Here is a 22,592-nt window from a genome sequence, read left to right as displayed (position 1 = left end):
CTCCAGGTGCAGTTGCCCGTTTTGTCCTTGAAGCCTCGAAGCAGGTCACTTGTCACTTGACTTTTTTTCCAGACAATCCTGTGAAATTATAATGGGAGGAAGGGGAATCACATGAACCACCTTTAGCCAATCAAAATTGGGAAAAGTGTAATAAAATACGAACATGCAGGGCTGAATTCCCACCTGATGTCACTCCACTGATGTTTAGTGGATTTACCCCAGTGATGCCTATGGCCCATCTGTCCTTGCATTCGTCAGCAAAATTCTCTCCTTGCTATTACAACGTGTTTTTGTTTTGGGACAGCTGAAGAAGCCTGATTAACATATTTAGATCCCAAATTATACCTCTTCCCGAAAGTCAGGTATGACACAGTCATCAGATTTAAAGCGTATTTATCATTAGTTTCCACTGTGTGGAACCTGAGATCCCCCAGAACCCCCTTTAACTAACACAGGAAATACCTGTGGTAGCTGTATGGTATCAGTTGGCAAATGCTGACCACTGGAAATCTCATGCCCTAGCCTTGTCACTCATTTTTGAAAGAAGACATCGTCTTCTGGCTCACAGTGTTTACACTAAAACAAACAGGCCAGATTCTGACCTCATTTACGCGAGTGTCTTTCCGCAGTAATTCCACTGAAGCCAATAGATTTGGCTGTGGATTGAAGTGAGATCAGAATCCCTTCTATCTTTTTTTGTAATGCTACATAAAAAGCGTCCACAAAGGAGACCACATGGGCTTCACCCCCCTTTATGGCAAGTAAATTCGGGGCCGAGTGGACCCCCTTTAAGTGGGAGCCTTACAGCATAGCCTCTCCTGGCTAATTCGGTGTCACACTGTCTTTTCAAGGAATGACTCAGTCTTCTCCCATTATATCTCCTCCTTCTCTACCAGTATTATTCTTATTATTCTGATCTCTCCCTGGCAAGCTGGCATCTCCGAACATGGAAATAACTCATCCTAATGAGACTGAAGTGCGTGTTGCCTAGCAACGTAGCATCACTAGAGTCTCCATGCCCTGAGCTGGTAAAGGCACTTAAGTTAATGATGCTGCTTTTTGCTGTGGTGTGGCTGGGCCTCTGAATCTAGCACAGTGGAGAGAAATATTTATGCTCAAGAGCATAAATTCACAGATCCCAAGGCTAGACGGGACCGTTGTGATCATCTCGTCTGACCTGCTGGAGAGCACAGGCCAGAGAACTTCCCCAAAATAATTGCTAGAGCAGAGCTTTTCGAAAAAAATCCCATCTTGATTGAAAAATAGCCAGTGATGGAGAATCCACCATGGCCCTTGGCAAATTGTTCCAGTGGTTAATTACTCTCACCATTAAAAATGTATGCCTTATGCCTAGTCTGAATTTGTCTAGCTTTAACTTCCAGCCATTGGCTTGTGTTGTACCTTTCTCGGGATCATGTGATACCAGCAGAAGTTGGATGCAGAGTATTATATAATGGTGAAGGCAGCTAGTGGAAAGAACTGGCTTCCTAGTATAGCAGATTAGGGTGGAAAGTAATTCAGGCTCCATGACCTGGTTTCCATCAGGCAGGAGACACTGCCCTCCGCTGGCAGCAGAATTCCATGAGGATTTTCTGGGAACAGTTACTGGAACCCTTTGCCCTGCTCACATGCTACCACAATCCATGGAATCTGTCTGGCACAGCAATGCCAAGCTCAGGAAGTCAGCTATCAGGGTGATAGATAGGTGAAGATGTGACTGGCAGTCTGTTTGCTAGATGAATAAGTAAAGCTCGGGGCTGGTGTGTGGAATGCATTAACTGGAAATGGGATTGGTGATTTCCTTCTTCCCTCCTGGAAACACCGTCCATTGCCCCTGTTTCCAGCTACATGGTAAACGAGCTCATGTTTGCTCTGATCCTGGGCTCATCCAGGGCAGGCAATTACCAGTTACACAGAATAACATAACCACGGAACAGCACTTTACTGTCTGTTCACTGCCAATTGCAGATTGCACTTGAGGTGGGACATTTTCAACCATCAAGATACCAAGGCATCCGCACTTTCTCTTCCTAGCTGCTAGTGTAGCCCCAGCTTTCACCGGAGGAGGAGCAGTGCATGCACATTACTAACACCTATCAACAGAAACAGCTAAGGATACTGGAGTGAGAATAATTAATGGCTCCCAGTTAGTGCAGTAATGTGAGATAGAGGATTCTGCAGGCATCGTTTTTGAGGGGTGTTGTGTGAAAATATGCCCAGCAGGAGGCAGTGGTTTGTGGGTGACCTTTTTATAAAAAAAAAATTACTTAAAACTGTCTTCAAAAAGGTCTTATTTTGCCTAAACCTGACTGAGAAAACCCTAAGCCAGGAAACTGGAGTAATTTGGCACTGTTGGGAACAATCATTAGGGTGGGAAATGCCCGAACTAACTGAATTCGTGAACACTTTCTCAGGCAATAAGACAAACCCAAAATTGTGGAGAGGAATGTGAATAGCCATGACAGTGAGAGACAGGGAGCACTAAATGCAACCAGATAACCACATCAGGGTTAAAAAAAAAACTAGATAAATTCATGGAGGATCGGTCCATCAATGGCTATTAGCCAGGATGGGCAGGGATGGTGTCCCTAGCCTCTGTTTGCCAAAAGCTGGGAATGAGTGACAGGGGATGGATCACTGGATGATTACCTGCTCTGTTCATTCCCTCTGCGGCACCTGGCACGGGCCACAGTCAGAAGACAGGATATTGGGCTAGACGGACCTTTCGTCTGACCCAGTAGGGCCATTCTTATGTTATGTTTAGATAGAACAAGCTTCTCACGGGCAGAGATCTGCCTCGACATTTTCTGTCCTGCACCCCCTCAGCTATTCCAGTGTTAATTCTTAACCCAGCCCCCATCTCACTCCTGAGCTCCAGCACTTTCTGTAATTATGGTCCTATTACCTGCCCTGGATCTGCCGGTATTCCTCCAGCCTGATGTGTATCACCTCAGCTATGCCAGTCCTGGAACGCCACTCTGCTGTGCCAAGTCCTGACTGCACCCTCTGTGTCTTAAACCTCTGGACCAGAGTCTGGCCATCATGAGGGTTACTTCTGAGAGAAGAAGTACTCTCAAGATGCAAACTAGCCTCCACTAAAAACCAGGGCTGACTCCAGCAAACTTATTTTCTCTTGCAACCTAATCAAGGATTGGAGCATAGGCCTCCCTTGAGGGAAAGGCTGCTTTAAATAACCCCTGCAGCTACATAACCTTCTTACAGGTGTTCACATGTTTCCCAGTTGGATATCCTCATGGTCCTAACACTGATGTGCTGTTTGGGGTCACAGTTTCCCGTTTATCTGGGTGTTTTTACTTTGCTCCTTGCCCTAGTTCTTGTTGCTCTGAGCAGAACCAGCATCCCCTGATGTGTTTTCTCAACCTGTTTCGACCTGCAGGACTTCTCCTACGATGATTCCAAGGTGGAATTTAATGTTGATGCCCCCAACGGAGTGGTGATGGAAGGGTACCTCTTCAAGAGAGCAAGCAATGCTTTCAAAACATGGAATCGGTAAGTAATGTGAATCCCACCTGATAACTGGATGAGGGCTCTGAATGCATCTCCGGAGTGGCAGCGCACACTGCCTTTGCGACAACTCAGCAGGTGTTATCCTTTGCTTAAGTGGCTTCGTCAGCTCCAGGCCCACACAGAGAAGTGATGTTGGGTTGATGCAGAGTTGTCTGTCAGTGCAGCATCACTTAACTCTTTGTGTGCTGAACTTGTGAAGTCACTTAATATAAGAAGGGTCCTGTGATGCTGGCATGGTCTAAAGAGAAAGGTTTAGGCTCAGTAAAAGAAGCTGGATATTTTATAGATAGTGAAGAGTGTCTGCAGCACAAACTGGCTTCTCCGGGCCCTGAAAATGTTTGTGGGACCATTCAGCTCTTCCACTGAAAGTCAGTGAATCTTTCTTTTTTTATTACTTCTTTATTTTATCAGCTACCTGCAGTCTGGTCCATCAGGGCCCAAGCTTACCATGGAAATAGTACAGTGGGAGACCGTACATGCATTGGGATTAGCCTAGTTCTTTCTTTGCTAAGAACTGGTATAGTCCTAAAGGGTGAACCAGTGCAGTCAGCCTGCCTGCAGTTTGCTGCCTTTTGGTAAATGCCAGCAAACGTGACAGCAAAAACCTTCCATCTTAGGACAACCACCAGCTTCATGCAGGGAGCATAGGACACAAAGCAGCTGGAGCCTTGCCCCAGGAAAGCTGTAAACTTGTAACCCTTAAGAGAAACATCCAACACAGCAGGACAAGCCTGGCTTTCGAGAGCTGCTAGTATCCAACCTCCCTGGGAGTGGGTGAGGTGAGAGCCTGGAAATGTCAGCTATGCAGCTGTGACCTGGCTCCTCTGGGCACTGCCCCTTCTCTCAGTCACTTACAAATATTTCAGATGATGGCTCATTGGGGATGCAGTTGAATAAATGCCTCCTGCACAGCTCTGGAGGCTCCCCAGCTCCCATGGACTTAGGTGAATTGCAAGCAAAGGGGGCTTCAGGTTCTCTCCTCAATCAATATTTGTGTGTGTCTAGTAACCCTTGTGATAGTCAATGGGCCTGATTTACGCTGATGCAGCTGAGAGTAGAAGTCAAACCATTGGATTCTGTTATTAGTACATAAGATCTATGCCCCCTTGACCCACTCATGTTTTCCCCTCTCACCTGGCAGTGCAATCATAGAGGTCACCTGTCTGTCCAAGTTCAGGGTAATTTCTGCAGCTAGGTAGAAGTGTGCGCCTTTGAAACAAACAAGCAGTTCACAACATCCCTGTATTTTTGTATAGAAACTGTTGGTTTTATGCCTAGTGACAGGTAAGCTGCGATAAGCCCCTCCCTCCCGAAACCTTCACCTCCAACTCAAGCTGGGCCTTTCTTGCCATTCCAAACCAGTTTGTCTGATGTTCTTAGTCCCTGTGCTTGCCATTTGCATGGCAATCAAGTGTATTCTCTGCACTTCAAGGTTTCCTGAGGCACCAGAAGCCAAAGTGCCAGATTCTGGAGAGAACAGCTGTTCTTGTGAGATTTTCAGCCCAGTGCTACAGAGGTTTGGATATGGTGCTTGCTAACCTGTGAACTACTTGGCACGCCTCTGAGCTGAATTTATGAACAATTTACGGTTTTCCCCACAGTATTTCCAATGCAGAGCTTTGCCTTGATTCTCAATCTTTCACTCAGCAGAGCCAGACTTCCTGATGGAAAAGGCCACCACACCATTCCGGTTTGTGTCAGATTAATGATGAGCTCCTACATTGCAGGATATCTATGTTAGGGGCAGGGATGGACGTTTGTAAGTGAGTCCCCATCTCACCCCTGTTGACGATCCATGGGAGGTCTGAGCAAGGTACCTCATGCCCCCCAAGGCAGCTATTTACAGCTATACATACCCCCACAGCCCAGCTATTCACAGCCATCCATATCCCCTCACCCCAGCTATTCACAGCTGTCCGTATCCCCCCCACGGCCCAGCTATACACAGCCATCCATATCCCCCCCACCCCAGCTATTCACAGCTGTCCGTATCCCCCCCACGGCCCAGTTATACACAGCCGTCCGTATCCCCCCCACGGCCCAGCTATACACAGCCATCCATATCCCCCCCACCCCAGCTATTCACAGCTGTCCGTATCCCCCCCACGGCCCAGTTATACACAGCCGTCCGTATCCCCCCCACGGCCCAGCTATACACAGCCATCCATATCCCCCCCACCCCAGCTATTCACAGCTGTCCGTATCCCCCCCACGGCCCAGCTATACACAGCTGTCCGTATCCCCCCCACAGCCCAGCTATTCACAGCCATCCATATCCCCCCACCCCAGCTATTCACAGCTGTCTGTATCCCCCCCACGGCCCAGCTATACACAGCCATCCATATCCCCCCCACCCCAGCTATTCACAGCTGTCCGTATCCCCCCCACGGCCCAGTTATACACAGCCATCCGTATCCCCCCCACGGCCCAGCTATACACAGCCGTCCGTATCCCCCCCACGGCCCAGCTATACACAGCCATCCATATCCCCCACACCCCAGCTATTCACAGCTGTCCGTATCCCCCCCACGGCTCAGCTATACACAGCCGTCCGTATCCCCCGCACGGCCCAGCTATACACAGCCGTCCGTATCCCCCCCCACCGCCCAGCTATTCACAGCCGTCCGTATCCCCCCCCACCGCCCAGCTATTCACAGCCGTCCGTATCCCCCTCACCTCCCAGCTATTCACAGCCTTCCGTATCCCCCTCACCGCCCAGCTATTCACAGCTGTCTGTATCCCCCCCACGGCCCAGCTATACACAGTCGTCCGTATCCCCCCTACCGCCCAGCTATACACAGCCGTCCGTATCCCCCCCACCGCCCAGCTATTCACAGCCGTCCATATCCCCCCACGGCCCAGCTGTTCGCAGCCGTCCATATCCCCCCACGGCCCAGCTATACACAGCCGTCCGTATCCCCCCCACGGCCCAGCTATACACAGCCGTCCGTATCCCCCCATGGCCCAGCTATACACAGCCATCTGTATCCCCCCTACGGCCCAGCTATACACAGCCGTCCGTATCCCCCCACGGCCCAGCTATGCACAGCCGTCCGTATCCCCCCACAGCCCAGCTGTTCACAGCTGTCCGTATCCCCCACAGCCCAGTTTTTCACAGCCATGCATATCCCCCTCACCGTGGGTGGGAAGATGCCATGGTGATTGTAAGGGCCCTGGGAAGAAGTCCCTGTTGGAAACATACGCAGAAGGATACTGGATGAAGAAGATCCCCTGAGGTCAGAATGAGATCCAGCACCACAGTCCAGCACATTCCCGGATCCTAATGCCCCAGCTAAGAAACCAAACAGGAGGTGATACAGAGCTGTGAGGAGCAGCATCCAGGATCAAACAGCTGGGAAGGGAGCTTTCCACTTGGCTTCGTGTGACAGCAAAGCCGCTTGAGAATATGTCGTTGCCACTGCCGGAGAGAATGGCTGTCACCAGGCGGAGCTCAAACTGCTGCAGCTCCAAACACACTCAGGAGCTGATCAAAAGGGGCTTTCGAGCAGGCAGAATGGCCTGAAGTCTCCTGTGTGGCTCTGTTTTCTGGCAGACACAGCAAATCGTTTACAATCGGCACCTTTTATGTCTGAGCAATGTCTCAAGCAAGGAGCTGAAAATAGAATCCTCTCTTGCCTCATTTTCCCAGGGTACTGAAATCCTTTGCATGTTGGACGTGTGGTAGATGCTTTAAATAATCCGCTGTCTATAGCCTAGCTGCAGTATGGCAGCCAAAACATCCAGATTCAAGGCCTTTGAGCTCTTCCCTCACCCTGGTGTGTGCCCAGATATTTCCACACAGCCTCCATGGGCTATAACAATATGGATTGCTGTCAATTCCCTCAGCTCCCCCGGGACAAAAGAGGATCTTTGTGGCTAAATCACAGGAATGAAGTGAGAACACCTGGGTTATAATCCCAACTCTGACACTGACTCTTCGTGGCCTCGGACAAAGCACTTAATTTGGGTGTGCCGTGTGCCTTAGTTTCTCCAGCTGTAAAGCGCTCTTCAATGCTATGGTGATACATGCTATAGGAAAGTTGTGGAGTGGGGGATGGAGGGATGGGCCTCACAATGCCCCTGCGGATTTTGGTGAAAGTCAGAAAACCGGAAAGGCCTGATTTCCACGAATCGAACTGTTAGGATTCGATAGGCTCTAGATACAGGGGTGGGGCAGTGCTCTCACGTAGGACAGTGGCTGGCAAGCAAAGTCACTCTGGATACGTGGTTGAGGCAGTGACCTCACAGATGCCTGTGGCTGGGGAGCAGAGTCACTGTGGATACAGGGGAAAGCCAGTGATCTTAGGCCTAGGGGTTAAAGTTCGGGGTTAGGGCTTAGGCATCACAGAGCATCCTCGGCCTGCAGCACCAAATGGGCCCGCTGTGTTCCTGATTTTAGTCAAAATCAGGCTGCTGGAAACCTTTTTCCGCCCCTCCGCTCCCCAGCCTGCGCCGTCTCCCCAAGGCGGCCCTGTCATCCCCACTCCCCTCAGCCAGGCTTCTCCCTCCCCTCCCCAAACTCCCAAGTGGGGGGGTAAGAGGTCTGGCCTACTTAAGAAACAAAGTGTACAACTCTGATGTTATCCCTCCCCATCTTTCTGTCTTTCTTCTTGTATGTCAATATTTCTGGAGAAGTATCGAGGACTCTTGTCACCCCAGTGTCTCAATGCCAAATACAATAATCCATTAACATTGCAAAGCACTTCTTTAGTCTCAGAAGGAAGATAAATCTTATTTCCACACTGGTCTTTCCCACAATCCCTAAAACCAGGGCACATGTTGTAAGTGCAGAGGAGATGCCCTGTTCTTCAGGGGAAAGTAGGTTGCATCTCCCCCCACCCCCAAGCTTTGGCACTGTTCACTTGCTCTGATGCCTCTTTCTTTCCTCTCTCTCCTCAGGAGGTGGTTCTCCATACAGAACAGCCAGCTGGTCTACCAGAAGAAGCTAAAGGTCAGTGAGCATATTTCAGATGACATTAGCAGATTAGCCAACTTGTCTGATGTCCTGCTGTTCTGGGGACTTGGGCACCATGGGGGAAAGAAGAATTGGATCCGATGAAGAGCTGACAGCAAACCCGGTCTGAAATTTCCTCTCAGATAATATTAGACTCAGAACCCGAGCTGCTCTGACAACCAAAGGACAGCGGCTGGTGTTTATAATGACCCCAGTCTTGCTGCCCAACAGAGTAACAGAGAGGTGATGTGCTGAGTAACTCCGTTCCTGCCCCGGTTTGATATGCCACGTTTGGATTGTGGGTGCTCCACGAGGCAATCTCCGTTCCCGTCAGGAGGTAGTCTGCTCAATCAGCAGGGCTCAGAAAGTGGGCTTGGTTACTCCTTTGTCTGTCTGAGAGGAAAAGGGGCAGGAGACAGCACTGTCGTACCCTGAAATCCAGCACAATGCCAAAGTCTGTGGGGCTTCCCTCTGAGCTGGTAATTCCCAGGCTGTGGTATTATTGTTATTCATTTGTGTAATTGTAGCACCTGGAGTCCCAGTGATGGACCACACTCCATGGTGCTAGGCACTGTACACACACAGAACACAAAGACAGCCTTTGCCCCAAAGAGTTTGCAATCTCAATATAAGACAGGAGGCAAGAAATGGACTCAGACAGACAGACGGGGGGAGTACCAGGAAACAATGAGACAACACTGATCAGTGTAATAGGCTGTGGTCGCCTGACACTTACTGAAGATGAGTCTCCAGTCGTGTTGATTGTGTTCTCCTGGATTTGGTAGGAAATGAGGTCCAGGCATGGGCACTCTGGCTTGGGTACACAATGATCTCCCCACCAACATACACACACACACACACACACACAATTTCCCTCCTCTCCCCCACACAAGACCCTTTGTCCACAACTCAAGACAAATTGTATCTGAGTTTTGAAAAGCTTGTTGCTCCTGTTAGTTATCAGGTCCCTGCTCTTTGGGGTTCCTGCTGATTTGGGATGTGCTAAAATACCAGGAGATAGCCTGTTCTCAAAGTATTTCCAGCCTGGCCATCAGCTGGAATCACCAGAAACTTCATGAGAGAATTTTCATGAGATTTGCCTGCCCAGACTTGCAGACCAAAGAAGGTTGGCTGGGTCAGCGAAAACGCTGAGCCTTCTGAGGTCCACTCAGATGAATGAGCGCTCTGGACAAGGGAATTGGTGAGGAGGGGAAGAGATCTGTGGCAAGTCTGAATAAGACGGGGATTCAGAGAGGAATGTAAAGTCACCCACTCTCCTTCTTTCAGGATGTCCTCACGGTGGTGGTGGAAGACCTGCGGCTCTGTACCGTCAAGCCCTGCGAAGACATAGAGAGAAGATTTTGCTTTGAGGTCGTCTCACCTAGCAAGTAAGTTTTGCGGCTCTTGTAAGCTGCAGAATGCAATGCTGTGACTGTGTACGGGGTTGTAGAACACCCAGCAAGTAGATTCCGACCTGGGGACATCCTCCTGGCCTGCACTCAGAGTTGCAGTCCTATCAGCTGGCGATTTTTTTCGACCAGATGCTGAGCGGTGTTTGGAAACAGCCTGTCGGGGTGGGAGCTGCCAGAGCTGCTGAATAATGCATGAAGGGAATTTATAAGGGTCTGGGCCTGCCTGGCCGCTTTTCCTCACAAAGTGCGGAGTCAGCAGCATGGCTCCCCAAGAAGCAGCCGGCTGCTGATGGCCTTATAAGCATCAGAGTGGAGGGAGCAGGTGTGTGAGGGGAAGGAGTGTGTAAGTGGGGGAATGCCGGGGGGGGGGGTGCGGGGAAGTGTGCGTGTGTGTATGCGTGTGTTGGGAGGAAAGGAGGGATTTTCTGTGTGGGTGGAGGAGGAGGAAGAGGGAGCACGTGGTGTGTGGAAGATGGAGCATGTGGTGTGTGGGGGAGGGTGTAGGGGGGCTGATGAGGGAGAAAACTTGTGAGGGGCGGGTTGCAAGTGTGTGGTGAGGGGACGCCGAGATGTGTGTGTGTGTGGTTGGCGGCATCCATAATGCATTTCCCTGCAGCTGGGAGTGTCCTATCAGGAGGCCGTGGTGCTGTCACCCCTTAATGGGCGGGCTGAGCTCCAGGAGGTGGGGGCATTGCTCAGGCTGCGTGGGGATGAGAGGAGCACTCGAGCCTCACTGCTCTTCCGGGGCTGGAAAGGGGGATTAATTTGGCTGTTTACTCTGAAACCTAATGAGAGCAGCACGGTGGGCAATGGACAGCCGGTGTGAGGGAAACAGAGGTGCACACTGAGGAGAGGAACTGTCATATTCCTGTTTTCCACCCACCCTCTATGTACCTGGGGATGGTGGGGGCAAAAGCAGGGCTGCTTTAATGAACTGGGGTGGGGTGAGGAGAGAGAGCTTCTCTGAGGTAAATTTTGCCCCAAGCCATGCCTGGGAACTTCATGTCCTTACCATGCATCTCCAAACCATACCATTGTTCCCCTTGGTGAAGCTAGGCTGTGAGGCTGGTCATAAACTCAGGCACCTCACCGTGTTGTGGTTTCCCACATCCCATACCCCAAGCCCTTGTTCTCACGCCAACCAGCGTCTCTTATGCCTCTCGCCTACCCAGGAGCTGCATGCTGCAGGCCGACTCAGAGAAGCTGCGCCAAGCCTGGATCCAGGCGGTTCAGGCCAGCATCGCCTCCGCTTACAGAGAGAGCCCAGACAGCTACTACATCGAAGTGAGTCCGGGGGCAGGGACAGGCACTCGCAAGCTGTCGCAGCGCCACTCCCGGGCATGGGCTCTTGCTAGCATGTACCGGTGTTCAAATGATGACAGTGCCGGCCCAAAGGCAACTGTTAGTTTAGCAAACGAAAGGCAAGCTTACAAAGCGTGGTCGGGGACGTGATGGAGTGCAGTCCGGAAGCCCCCACCTTCCCCAGGATATACTCCCCTGGGGAACACTGAGGGGAGTTCACTCTCTGGTAAGATGAGACAAACACAAGGCACAAGGCATCGGTCTCTTACATACAAGGCAATCATTTGTGTGCTGCTAGCCTTGGTGTGTATTACTGGGGGGAAGAGAGGGGTGTGTTGTGTAGCACCATCTGGTGACAGAAGTCACTAGCACAGGTGAAAGATTCATGCTTCCCTTCATCCACATCCCCAAACTCCGATTCAAAGGGAGCGAACAGACTGGGGTATCCTCAACCCTCCCCTCCCTTGGCACGAGCTCAGGTTTATCTAGCTGACATTTTTCACCTGTGACAGTCACATTAACCCCCCCACCCCCCCCATCCTCCGCAGTCCTTCCCAGTATGATTCTATAGTGTCTCCCTGGAATGGCAGAGCAAATCCTAACTAACCCATCAGCCTGCCTCTCTGCCTGCACACACGTAACTCCCCACCATCTGTCCTCCAGCAGAGCACACAGTGACTCCCCTTCTCTCTCTGCAGAGACTGGACCGAACCGCCTCCCCTTCCACCAGCAGCATCGACTCTGCCACTGACTCCCGGGAGCGGAGTATGAAGGGGGAGAGCATCCTGCAGAGGGTCCAGAGCATCCCTGGAAATGACCAGTGCTGTGACTGCGGCCAGGCGGATCCCCGATGGGCCAGTATCAACCTAGGCATTCTGCTGTGCATCGAGTGCTCTGGGATCCACAGGTACTGTGTGTGTGTGTGTGTCCGCTGCTCACCCAGCCTGAGGGCCTGGGTGCTTTGCCTGCCTGCCGCTGCGGGATGTCTGGCGGGAGCTGGTCTATCATGTGTATACGGTCAGGTTCAAAGGTCATAGAACACTCCTGAGTGTGTGTGTGTAAGGGAGGGAGAGAGAAAGAGTGAGGGAGACAGAACTGGGTGTGTGTATGTGCCACACTCACTCTACAGGTTTCAGAGTAGCAGCCGTGTTAGTCCGTATTCGCAACAAGAAAAGGAGGACTTGTGGCACCATAGAGATTAACAAATTTATTTGAGCATAAGCTTTCGTGAGCTACAGCTCACTTCATCGGATGCATTAGATGAAGTGAGCTGTAGCTCACGAAAGTTTATGCTCAAATAAATTTGTTAGTCTCTAAGGTGCCACAAGTCCTCCTTTTCTTTTTACTCACTCTACAGGTACTATATACTGCTGTATACCCACACACGTATTATTTTCTGTCTACAGCATATGTAGCGTTGATATATGTAGAGGATCCAGCACAAGGCCTACTACCACATAGACATAAATGTAATCTCTTGGCTGTGGTAAAAATAGTTACCATATTTCACCTACAGAGCATTTCACAGAAACTAACTAATAAAATCTTCAGCCGTTCTAGAAGCTATTATGATCTCTACTGCCAGCTACCCTGTCCTGGAATTTATGAAGAACTTCGTGGGTAAAACTGGGAGTCAGGAGATCTAGACTCTATTCCCAACTGCTGCTGACTTGCCCTGTGACCCTGGGGAAGTCACTTACCCTGTCTGTGCCTTACTGTCTACATTTCTAACATGGGAATAATCCTTGCACACTTTTGTAAAGTGCTTTTGAGATCCGTGGCGGGAAAGGTGCTATACATGTGCAAATTATTATTAGTATTATTATTAGCATCCTCTGTGATATCAAACCACGTGTGCGCTGTGCAACCCAGCTCTCACAGACAACCCTACAATAACAAGCCAGCACTCACCTGCAGTAGTGGAATGCAAGTGCCAAGTAAGGAAACCTAGTCCCATTCCAGGTTTCCTAGGACGGACTGTAAGTAAGGAGAATAAAAATAAAAAGAATTCAGTGACAAATAACTCAACTGGGTGCCTCTTTCGTTTGAAGAATTCAGTGGGAACCCCGCCAGGAGAGGGGGCAGTTCTGTATTTCTGGAATTCTCTCCCTCTCTAAATTGATCCCTTTTGCTACATCCATAAGACCTGGGTTTGCCATCATACACCCTGTGATCCACTCACAGTTCTGCTTTGTTGTATAGAGTCTGTTTTGCAGCCTATAACCTGTCTCGGTCTCCCCTTTGGTTCTCTAGGAGTCTGGGCGTTCACTGTTCCAAAGTCCGCTCTCTCACACTGGATTCCTGGGAGCCAGAGTTACTGAAAGTGAGTGCTGATTTTCAGTGCCAGCAGGCTGAGGAAGTGGGGTGGGAGTCCCTGGTGGGGTGCTGAGGGGGAGCTGGAAGGCGGCTGCTCTCCTGATTGCTTTGTCCCTCACTTGGTGTATCGCAGCTAATGTGCGAGCTGGGGAACAGCACCATGAACCAGATTTACGAGGCACAGTGCGAGGAGCTGGGACTTAAGAAGCCCACTGCGGGGAGCTCCAGGTAAGTCGAAGCCCACCCAGCTCTCAGTCCAGTTTGGGGATGACTCCCCCAAGCTCTGTCATTGAGGTGCAGGCCAGCAGGGGGGGTCAGTATATCTGCATGGAAGTGTTGTAGGAAATGGAAAGGGAGATCAGCTTCGCCCTACCCCAGCCAGCTACATAGCATGGCCTGCTGATGACAGCCTAGACCTGCAAGTCACTGGGAGCTGCAGCTGCTCAGCGTCTCTGAAAACCAGGCCATTTGTTTAGAAGCCTGACTTTCGTCCCCTTGGTTGGAGGATTCCACCTTTAGTGACATGCCCAAGGCCACAGAGTGAGCCAGTGGCAGAGCTAGGAACAGAACCCCGGTATCCTGATTCTTAGCGCCTTGGTCTTCCTGGCCTGGCCTCTCCCGTAGTCACTTACAAAGTGGGTGTAAAATCCGACTAACTCCCACTGCATAAGGTCCAAGACACTGGGGAACCAGGCCCAGGATGCTCTGCCCTGATCTCCCAAGCTTAGCAGCATTCCTGCTGTGCCCCACCCCAGGGAGCAAGCCTGTTGATACATTTTTCACTGGCCTGAGCGTAAGGGGCATGAATTGTCCCAGCGCCATGGGAGATCAGCCCCTCCCCATGCGCTTTCAGGGTTCGGGGTGTGAGAAGAGCCTGCAGTTGCCGGGCTCTCTTGGTAGGTTTAAATGAGCCCCGTATGGCACGGTAAATGCCTTTTTCTGCACTGCCCTCAGGCAAGACAAGGAAGCCTGGATCAAGGTCAAGTATGTGGAGAAGAAGTTCCTCAAGAAGTTGCCTACTGGGGAGGCCCTGGCGGAGAACGAGAGGAAACCCCGGCGTTGGAGTGTGAAGAAATGCCAGCGACACAACAGCACCACAAAAGCACCTACGGCTCGTAGGAAGTACCGGCATGAGGCAGGAAATGCATCGCCGGCCCCGCTCTCATCAGGTGGGAAACCCGTTCCACCTCCTTTCTTTCCTATATACTGGGCTACAGCCACCTTTGTGTGTGTGTGCGTGTGTGTGTAGCATTGTCCTCAAGGTAGGTATATTGGATCTGATAACACGTCTGTGCTCCTGTCTCCCCCTAGTGGCTGCAGCCTGCAGAGGCTATAAGACCTAATACTGCTGCCCAAGCATGTCCTTTGCACAGGTCACCCATGGAATTTCCTAACAAGCTGTATCTTCCTAACAAGCCTTCTTAGTAGTAGAGGGTGGGACCATTACACTGAGGTGACCAGCAGGCCTCTTCTTTTGCTTCCTTTATACCACAACTTTCTGTTCTTTCATTCGGTTCAAACCTCCTTTACTGTTTTTACTCAGCTGGCCCAGAATACAGTCCTAGGGTTACCAACTGCCCAAAATGTCATGGGATGGTGGTGATTTTACCCCCTCATCCCTGCTCCCCATTTGTTATCGGCATAGATTTGCACACTTCTGAAGCACACTTGATGTTCAGGCTCAGATTGTACAAATGCGACCATGGGATTGTCTTTTTTCCTCCTCCATATTTAAAAATCCCTCCTTGCAAACAGCTGCCACTCTGGAGAGGAAATTCCGGCGAGACTCTCTCTTCTGCCCCGATGAGCTGGACTCCCTCTTCTCGTACTTTGACACCGGCGCCGGCTCAGGACCACGCAGTAAGTACAAATAACACAGCTCTCCTCTGGGCACGTCTTTGCCTCCCACCTCTTCTAGGGCATGTGCATTGCACCCGACCAACGGCAAGGTATCTGTCTCACTGGAGAAGTGACCAAATCACACACACACTGGGGGAAATGTTTCAAGAGAGTGATGGGGAGTTACTTGCACAAACCCCAACCCACTGCCCTTTTTATTCCACTGGTTTTTTAAAATCTCTTTCTAGTCAATCCCAGGCGTTTGTATTTTGGTGAATGGGATTTTTTTCGCGCTCTTTACCCCCAACCTGAGCATTTCACCAGCTGTTTCTTTTTTTTATTTTTTAGCAAGTCTTACTGCTAACTTTTTTTTTTGTGTGTTTGTGACGATTAACTCCCCTCACATTCCGTCCACCTTCCTCTTAGGTGCCAGCCACATCTCTATGCAGCACCCGCTGGCAGCTGGCCCCTGGAGTGGCATTGGTCCCGGTGGGAGCGGTATGCCGTTCCTCCTGGACGGAGGTAAGGTGACGCCATAGCAGCTAGCAGCAAAAGAGCCCCAAGATATGACTTGTTCCAACCAAAACTTAGATGTATTTTTTGCAATCACATCATTGGAACTCAGATACCACCGTGATAGGTACCTTAGGAAGATCAGAGAGATAGGTAGACATTCTAGTGAGGCAAACAGCTGAAGTTTTTTAGGCTCTCATTCAGCAAAGCACACACTTAATTTAAAGTACATGTTAAGTCTCACTGAAATCAGTTAAAGACATGCTCTAGTGCTTTGCTGAGTCCGGGCTCTAAAGATGCCAGAGCAAGTAGCAGGAAAAGCTAATTTTCAGGGAACTCCTGGATTCAGAATTTTTAGCTAAACTGAAACGATCCTTCTACCAGCATAGTTAGCGCTGGACTCTTCCAAAGCACTCAGCGTTATCCTAACATTGCTCCCGTTGAAGGCAGTGGGAGTTTTACTACTGACTTCCATGGGAGCAGAGTTAGTTTAGTGCTGAGTGTTTGGCAGATTCTGTGTACATGCCATGGGCCGCTCACTCCCTTGGGGTAAATCTGGAGTAATTCCATTGTCCTCGTTGGAGTTGCTCTTTATTTGCATTGATGTTATTGAGAACGAAGTCTAACCCTTAGTGCATGTGGTCCTAATCCCCCACTCATATCTATGGAGGCAGACCTCTGCCCCCGCTCATATCCAGAATCCTGCTGAAGCCAAAGAGGTTGCACACGGGCACAGGTGTGTATCCGATTGCAGAACTGGGGCCTTTATTGGCCAGAGTTGGCAAATCCTGTAAACAGTTTTCCTCAAATATTGGTTCACATTTTTAACAAACCAACCTGGTTGGCTGCATTCACTTCTCTTTTGCATTCGCTTTCTACAAAACACTGCAAGGAGTTTGCTGGCAGGAACATTTGTCAAAGCAGCACATTGAAAATGACACATTGCAGAATATTCACACAAGGTGACATTTTAATTCTTACACTGGACACCTGATCCAAAGAGTTGCACTCATCCAGTAAAGGCACAGAAACAACCTCTGAGGCCTAATCCAATCAAAACAGTTTGTCTTTTGGATATCCATTACCTGCAGGGACCTAATCCAAAGCAATCCAGGGGCCAAGGATTAGTCACTGACATTTTTTAAGAAATGATTTTGAATAATGAAGAAATTTGAGAAACTCGGGGCCTATTCATGGACAGTTTGGAAAAAAGGGAAAAGAAGCAAAATTCACCAAATAAACTATATGCTAAGAATTACCCTCCCTGCTGTAGTTATGGCCCAGGAGTTCACAGGCCTTTGGGCACCTCTGACAACTGGGACTCAAATCCTGCTTCAAGGTCAGAAATGAAATGAGTTTGATGTTCTTGATCTTGTGTCTAAGAGTGCATTGTCCCTATAACAAATCTGCCATACAGCACTATTCAACCTAACTGGGACCCTGTGCTCAGGGGAGCACCAGCACTGGAATATCCTTGTGTGTGTGTCATGGCAAGATTGAATGTATTGGCCGAGCTGAAGGAAGGAAGGTTTCTTGCCCCTAACGTACCTGGCTCTGGATGATGCTATTACACCATCACTTTTATGAGTATGTCATTTTTTATACAGGAAAAGAACTTGGGACTCGATCCTGCAAGATGCTAAGTCCCCTGTGGGAGGCGCTTAGCAGCTTTTACAGCCTTCCACCATTAGCGTACAAGAAAGTGACAGTGGATTGACAATCAATCAGGCACCCCTGTAAATACTTGTTCTTTATATTAAACAAGTACGAAATCAAACCTTACCCTTCTGCTGTGCATACTAAACAGAAACGCTTGAAAAAATTGTTCATCGCTCCATGAAAAATCTATGTCACTCCTAAAAGTGATTTATTACTAATTTCACAATGGCATATCAAGAGCACTGACAAAGAATAAAGTGCCTGATGTTTACAAATTTGGACCAGATTCTGTTCTGTCACCCCAGTGTAAGTTTGGAGTGATTCCACTTACATCATTGGTTTTACACTGATGTAATAGGTCAGCAGCTGGAACAAAATGTCGAACACAAAATGACTTCATTCATAAATTAACGGTGGTTGATTTTTCTCTTTATGTTTCTTGCAATTGTTTTTTATTGGTTACACTGCCAAGTCTTAGTATAATTTTCTGTTGAAAGGGAATTGCAAGATCAGAAGCCTGCTTTTAAACTGGCCAATACTTTATTCAGAATGAAAAATTGCTAATGCAGTTGCATTTAAAGGGAAGCCAAGCCAGCAGCAGGACATCACTCAGGTGTCTCTGTGTCCTTTTTGCATCTTTAAACAGTTGTTCCAACCACTGAATCCTGAAGTGAGAGGTTGTGGGTTAACTCGGTGGAAGTAACTGACTCCTATCATTGGAAGTCACAAGGGGCTCAAGTTGCCCAGTTTGCACCTTGATTTGGATCTGGATCCTAAATTCAGGTATATCCAAACCCTGGAGATTTTGGTTTGGGCCCATATCTCTACGGGACCATCCCATTCTGCTAGCGATTCACAAAGGGATGGGACATTTTTGTGGATATCAAGAATACCCAGAGTTATAATTAATGACAACAAATTTTTGGATGGGATATTAAACCTCATATTTCAGGGATTATTTGCAATGAGGATGAGACCTAATGTGAGGGGCAGATTATCCCACATCCGTTTTACACTTTCCTCTGATATGTCTGGTGCTGGCTGCTGGATTAGGTGGGCCTCAGATCTGATCCAGTCTGGTGGGCTCCTATGTTCCTGGAAGGATTCTTCTTTGGTTTGCCTGCAGCTGTAACTGCAGTGGGAACTGGAGCGGAAGGTTCTGTCCTTTCCAGGAGGGAAGGAGAGTGCTTACTACAAACATAGAGTTCACTGCGCCTGAAGGCAGGGACTCTCCTCCTTAAAAGTCGAGCGCCTTGCTCTGCCCTGGCATTCCGAGCCAGCTGGTGTCTCCTCGTACATTAGCCATGGTCCTTGCGGGGCTTGCTGGGTATTGTTCTGGGGGCTGTGTGTAAGGGGCAAAGTATCGGACACTGTCTGGTTGAATCCTGTGTAAACACAAAGGATTGGGCATGACTTAGTGGGGAGGGTCAGGCTGACTGGCATGTGACCCTTCAGGGGTTGTACCTTAGGAAGATCAGAGAGAGATAGGTAGACATTCTAATGAGGCAAACAGCTGGGTTAGGCCCCCGAGTTGTGAGTTTCATTACAAACTCGGGGAGGCGATTCACGCCCGGAGCCAGTAAGGGGTGAGTGAAGGGACAGCATCCCTTTGGAGACCTTTCTTCCCGGCCACGGGGGTTGCCCCCTTGGCATTTTCTCAGCTGCCACCTCCACAGAAGTCAGGGGCAGGGTGCAAAAAGGCTCTGCCATGGAGGTGCTGTGTGTCCTCGGTCAAGTCACTTCATCTCTTTGTGCCTCAGTTTCTGTGACGTGTTTGCCCACCGTGGGATATTTAGCAGCCCAAGGGGGAGAGGGCGTTGCGAGGGTTCATTAGAGGAGGGGCGGCCCCTGGCAGATGTGAAGCACAATATAAACTAACGGCCCAGGGAGCTGGGCAAGCGAACCCACCACAGGCAATGACGGGTCAGCACATGCCGGTGACTCCCGCAGGGTGGTGGGAAAGCGCTCGGGAGGGCACAGCCAGGGCAGCTACGGATACAAGCAGAGCATTGTCATTATCGGCTTCTGACTCCGCACGCCCCGCTGTAAAGCGCTCTCTGCGGCTGCTCCTTGCCGGCCGTTCACCACCCGGCCTCCGGGCCCCGCTCCTGGGGCTCGGGCCAGAAGGAGATGCAGCGGGAAAGGCTGGAGGGTCCCGCGAAGGCCCGGGGAGACGGGCGCCCTGCTACGCCACGAGCAGGCTTTGCCCGCCTATTAACACGGTCTCGGTTTGTCTTCTGTTGGCCCCGCAGGTCTGAGTAGCGACAGCGGGCTGGGCGGCAGCACAGACGGAAGCACCGATGTCCTGGTGTTCGGCTCGGTGGTGGACAGCGTCACGGAGGAAGGTGAGTGTGACGGGCCTCGGCGTCGCCTCGTTGGCACGTGCCGCACTGCATCGTGCTCAGGGACGCCTGACCAAAACGTGGGGGTGGGGGGCACGGGTTCGCCAAGCAGCGCACCTCCATAACCATCCCTGAGGGGCCATCGGCTCTCCAGGGGGGTGGTAATCTCCCCACAGCATTGCCAAGGGGAGTGACCCCTGTGTGTCGTGCCCTGAGCCCCAGACCAAGGAGCAGTTCCCACCCTTTATGCCCGGGCTCTCTAGAGAGGGAAGATGTCACCCCCTAACCCTCCCTGAGGTTCTCCAAAGAGTTGCCCACGCCTTGCCCAGGTTCTTCCCTGGTGGGGACAGTCGCTCCATTCCTTCCTGGGGTCCCCAGAAGGGGAAGAGATCACCCCTTCACCCTGTGCGCTTGGGGCATGAGCCCCCATCAGTAAACATGGCCCCAAGGCCAGGAGGGGGCAGAAGGAATGGGAAAGTGGGGAGCCCTTTGGCAAAGCTTGACGTGGGGTCTGTGCTGTTGGCTCATCCCTCCTCTCTCTCCGTCCCCTCCACCCCCCCACCCCCCCGCCAGAGTGCGAAGTGTCGGAGGAGTCCAGCGGCGAGGCGGAGATAGAGCAGGAGGCCTCAGACCTGGAGGACCTGCGGGAGCTGCACCCTGGCCTGCTGATTTACAAGGCAGCGCAGGCCAGGAACTTACCTGTCATGGCAGAGGCCCTGGCACATGGCGCCGAGGTCAACTGGGTGAATGACGAAGATGAAAACAAAACTCCTCTGATTCAAGCTGTGATGGGGGTAGGTAGGGCTATGCAGACCCTGAGGGAAGCTGGGGGGCTGGTTCAGCAGAGCTGATAATGCAGCTGGTTAATGCCCTAGAGTCCTGTGTTTAAATTGGTCTCAGATGCCAAGTGTGCCTAGTTTGGTGGCATTAGAGGCTGTTTGCTCACACTGCAAAGCGGCTAGTGCTGGGACTGGAATCAAAGCGGGCGCTGCAGGCCAGGACTGAGGTGCATTGGCCGAGTGGCAGGTGGGGGCCAGCACTGGGATAGCAGGGGGTGCAGAAGTCTAGGTCCAGGTGCATTGGCAGAGGGAGGCCTGTACATCACCCGTGTGCATGTCACCAGGTACCAACCCCAGTGCTGGCAGTTTCTAATTAGAAACTCCCCCTCTAAAATGAAGCCTTCCCTTCTTGGGAAAGGGTTCGGATGAGGATTCAGAGAGTTTAGCCTGATAAGACAAGGAGGGAGACCCTTCTGGAGCTGCTTTGGGCATATTTATTCTTGCGTGTCTATCTCTCCAACTGTAATGGATTATTTTGGGGTTTTCCGTATCTTGATATGCCTGACATTGCTGGAGCAGCCCTGGGATGGGATTCGCATTGTGAATGCTGTGTGATCTGCTTGACTCTTCCCCGGGGCAGCCTTGGTTTTTATCAGCAATCCAGCAGTGCAACAGGACTCAACAAAACTTCTCTCCCTCTTCTAAACAGGGCTCCTTGATAGCCTGCGAATTCTTACTCCAGAACGGAGCAGACGTTAACCAAAGAGATATCCGGGGCCGGGCTCCTCTGCACCATGCCACGTACCTGGGGCACACTGGGTAAGTCCCTCACTCACTCCCAAGCCCACGGGTTGGGTCGTACCGAAGAGCCCCAGTGGGCTGGTGCGGCTGGGTTTTTGTGAATCAGTTATTTGAAAATCACACGTTTTTCTAGCTACTGGACAACAACCTGTTTGGTGTGTCAGGGATAGAAGAGCCCAATTCCCCTGTGGCTGGCATAAATGGAACCCTATATGCTGTAGGTCTGACTCTGATCTGGTCTTGACTTCAGTGGAGTTACTTCTGATTTGCACCAGTATAAATGAAAGGAGAGCAGCACAGATTTATTTTTATTACACTGTTTCTTTCTCCTCTTTCTGCTCTGATTCATAGCTGCTCGCTGCGTTTATTATGATTATTGTTCATGTAGGAGCCCTAGTCATGGACTCCAGTTGTGCAAGGTGCTGTACAAACACAGAGACAGTCCCTGCCCCAAATTCTCTCCAGTCTCGGCTCCGTTTTTCACCCTGTGGATTTATTTGTCCCCTTTCCCCTTCTCTGCTCCCATTTCCCAGCTCCTCCGAGTGTACTATGAGCTTGTCCTGGACGAATCCTCTAATTTTAGAGTTCAAGTTGAACGTTCGGTTCGGTCATGCAGCGATTGGGTGGGTTTGAAGTTAGGCAAAAAGTGTGATCACTGCTGCTTCTGAGGACACGTAACCGTTTGGGGTGAAATTCACCCCTGTGCCGAGGGCCAGCACGGGGCATAGCGGCCACGCTGCATATGATCTGGTGTCACTATCCACTAGCGCCATCTGAGTGGGGCAATGGGGTTTGGGTCCCCCATTCACTCACTGTCACTCATGTAGAGACCCACACCGGCCTCCACTCTGACACCCTTTGCTCCTGTGCAATAGCCTGAGTGGGAGCTCGTCCCCTGTCCGGAGAGCAGACTAGCCGTGAGAAGCACAGCACCACTGTTGTGGTTCGGCCGGGGAACCTGTATTTCTGCTCTGAAGTCTTTCATTTCCCATTTTCAGCCAGGTCTGCTTGTTCCTAAAGCGAGGCGCCAACCAGCATGCAGTGGACGAGGATGGCCAAGACCCCCTCAGCATTGCAGTCCAGGCAGCCAACGCAGACATAGTCACCTTGTAAGTGTTGTCTACCTTTGGGGATATTGCGGCTGGAG

At 50.6% G+C, this 22,592-nt stretch overlaps 1 protein-coding gene across 6 annotated transcripts in view; it reads left to right on the top strand.

Moving 5' to 3' along the window:
* The window catches only part of ACAP3 (ArfGAP with coiled-coil, ankyrin repeat and PH domains 3), a 159,529-nt gene that overhangs the window by 121,890 nt on the left and 15,047 nt on the right, over positions 1 to 22,592 (top strand). For 3 of the 6 annotated variants that reach the window (XM_037881109.2, XM_037881107.2, XM_043531679.1), the window contains exons 11-24: positions 3,398 to 3,510; positions 8,428 to 8,479; positions 9,770 to 9,870; positions 11,067 to 11,178; positions 11,895 to 12,103; positions 13,450 to 13,519; positions 13,646 to 13,740; positions 14,467 to 14,681; positions 15,268 to 15,372; positions 15,778 to 15,873; positions 19,776 to 19,868; positions 20,439 to 20,659; positions 21,354 to 21,463; positions 22,444 to 22,554. In XM_037881109.2, the coding sequence (XP_037737037.1) occupies positions 3,398 to 3,510; positions 8,428 to 8,479; positions 9,770 to 9,870; positions 11,067 to 11,178; positions 11,895 to 12,103; positions 13,450 to 13,519; positions 13,646 to 13,740; positions 14,467 to 14,681; positions 15,268 to 15,372; positions 15,778 to 15,873; positions 19,776 to 19,868; positions 20,439 to 20,659; positions 21,354 to 21,463; positions 22,444 to 22,554 (1,703 nt within the window). Of the gene's footprint in view, positions 1 to 3,397; positions 3,511 to 8,427; positions 8,480 to 9,769; positions 9,871 to 11,066; positions 11,179 to 11,894; positions 12,104 to 13,449; positions 13,520 to 13,645; positions 13,741 to 14,466; positions 14,682 to 15,267; positions 15,373 to 15,777; positions 15,874 to 19,766; positions 19,869 to 20,438; positions 20,660 to 21,353; positions 21,464 to 22,443; positions 22,555 to 22,592 lie in introns of all 6 variants that reach the window. The other 3 variants (XM_037881111.2, XM_037881113.2, XM_037881110.2) reach the window with 2 other exon arrangements.

The sequence above is a fragment of the Chelonia mydas genome, chromosome 18 (genome assembly GCF_015237465.2).
Source record: "Chelonia mydas isolate rCheMyd1 chromosome 18, rCheMyd1.pri.v2, whole genome shotgun sequence".
NCBI classification, from domain to species: domain Eukaryota; kingdom Metazoa; phylum Chordata; order Testudines; family Cheloniidae; genus Chelonia; species Chelonia mydas.
The sequence above is the reverse complement of the archived record's forward strand: the minus strand, read 5'-3'. Positions and strand labels throughout refer to the sequence as shown.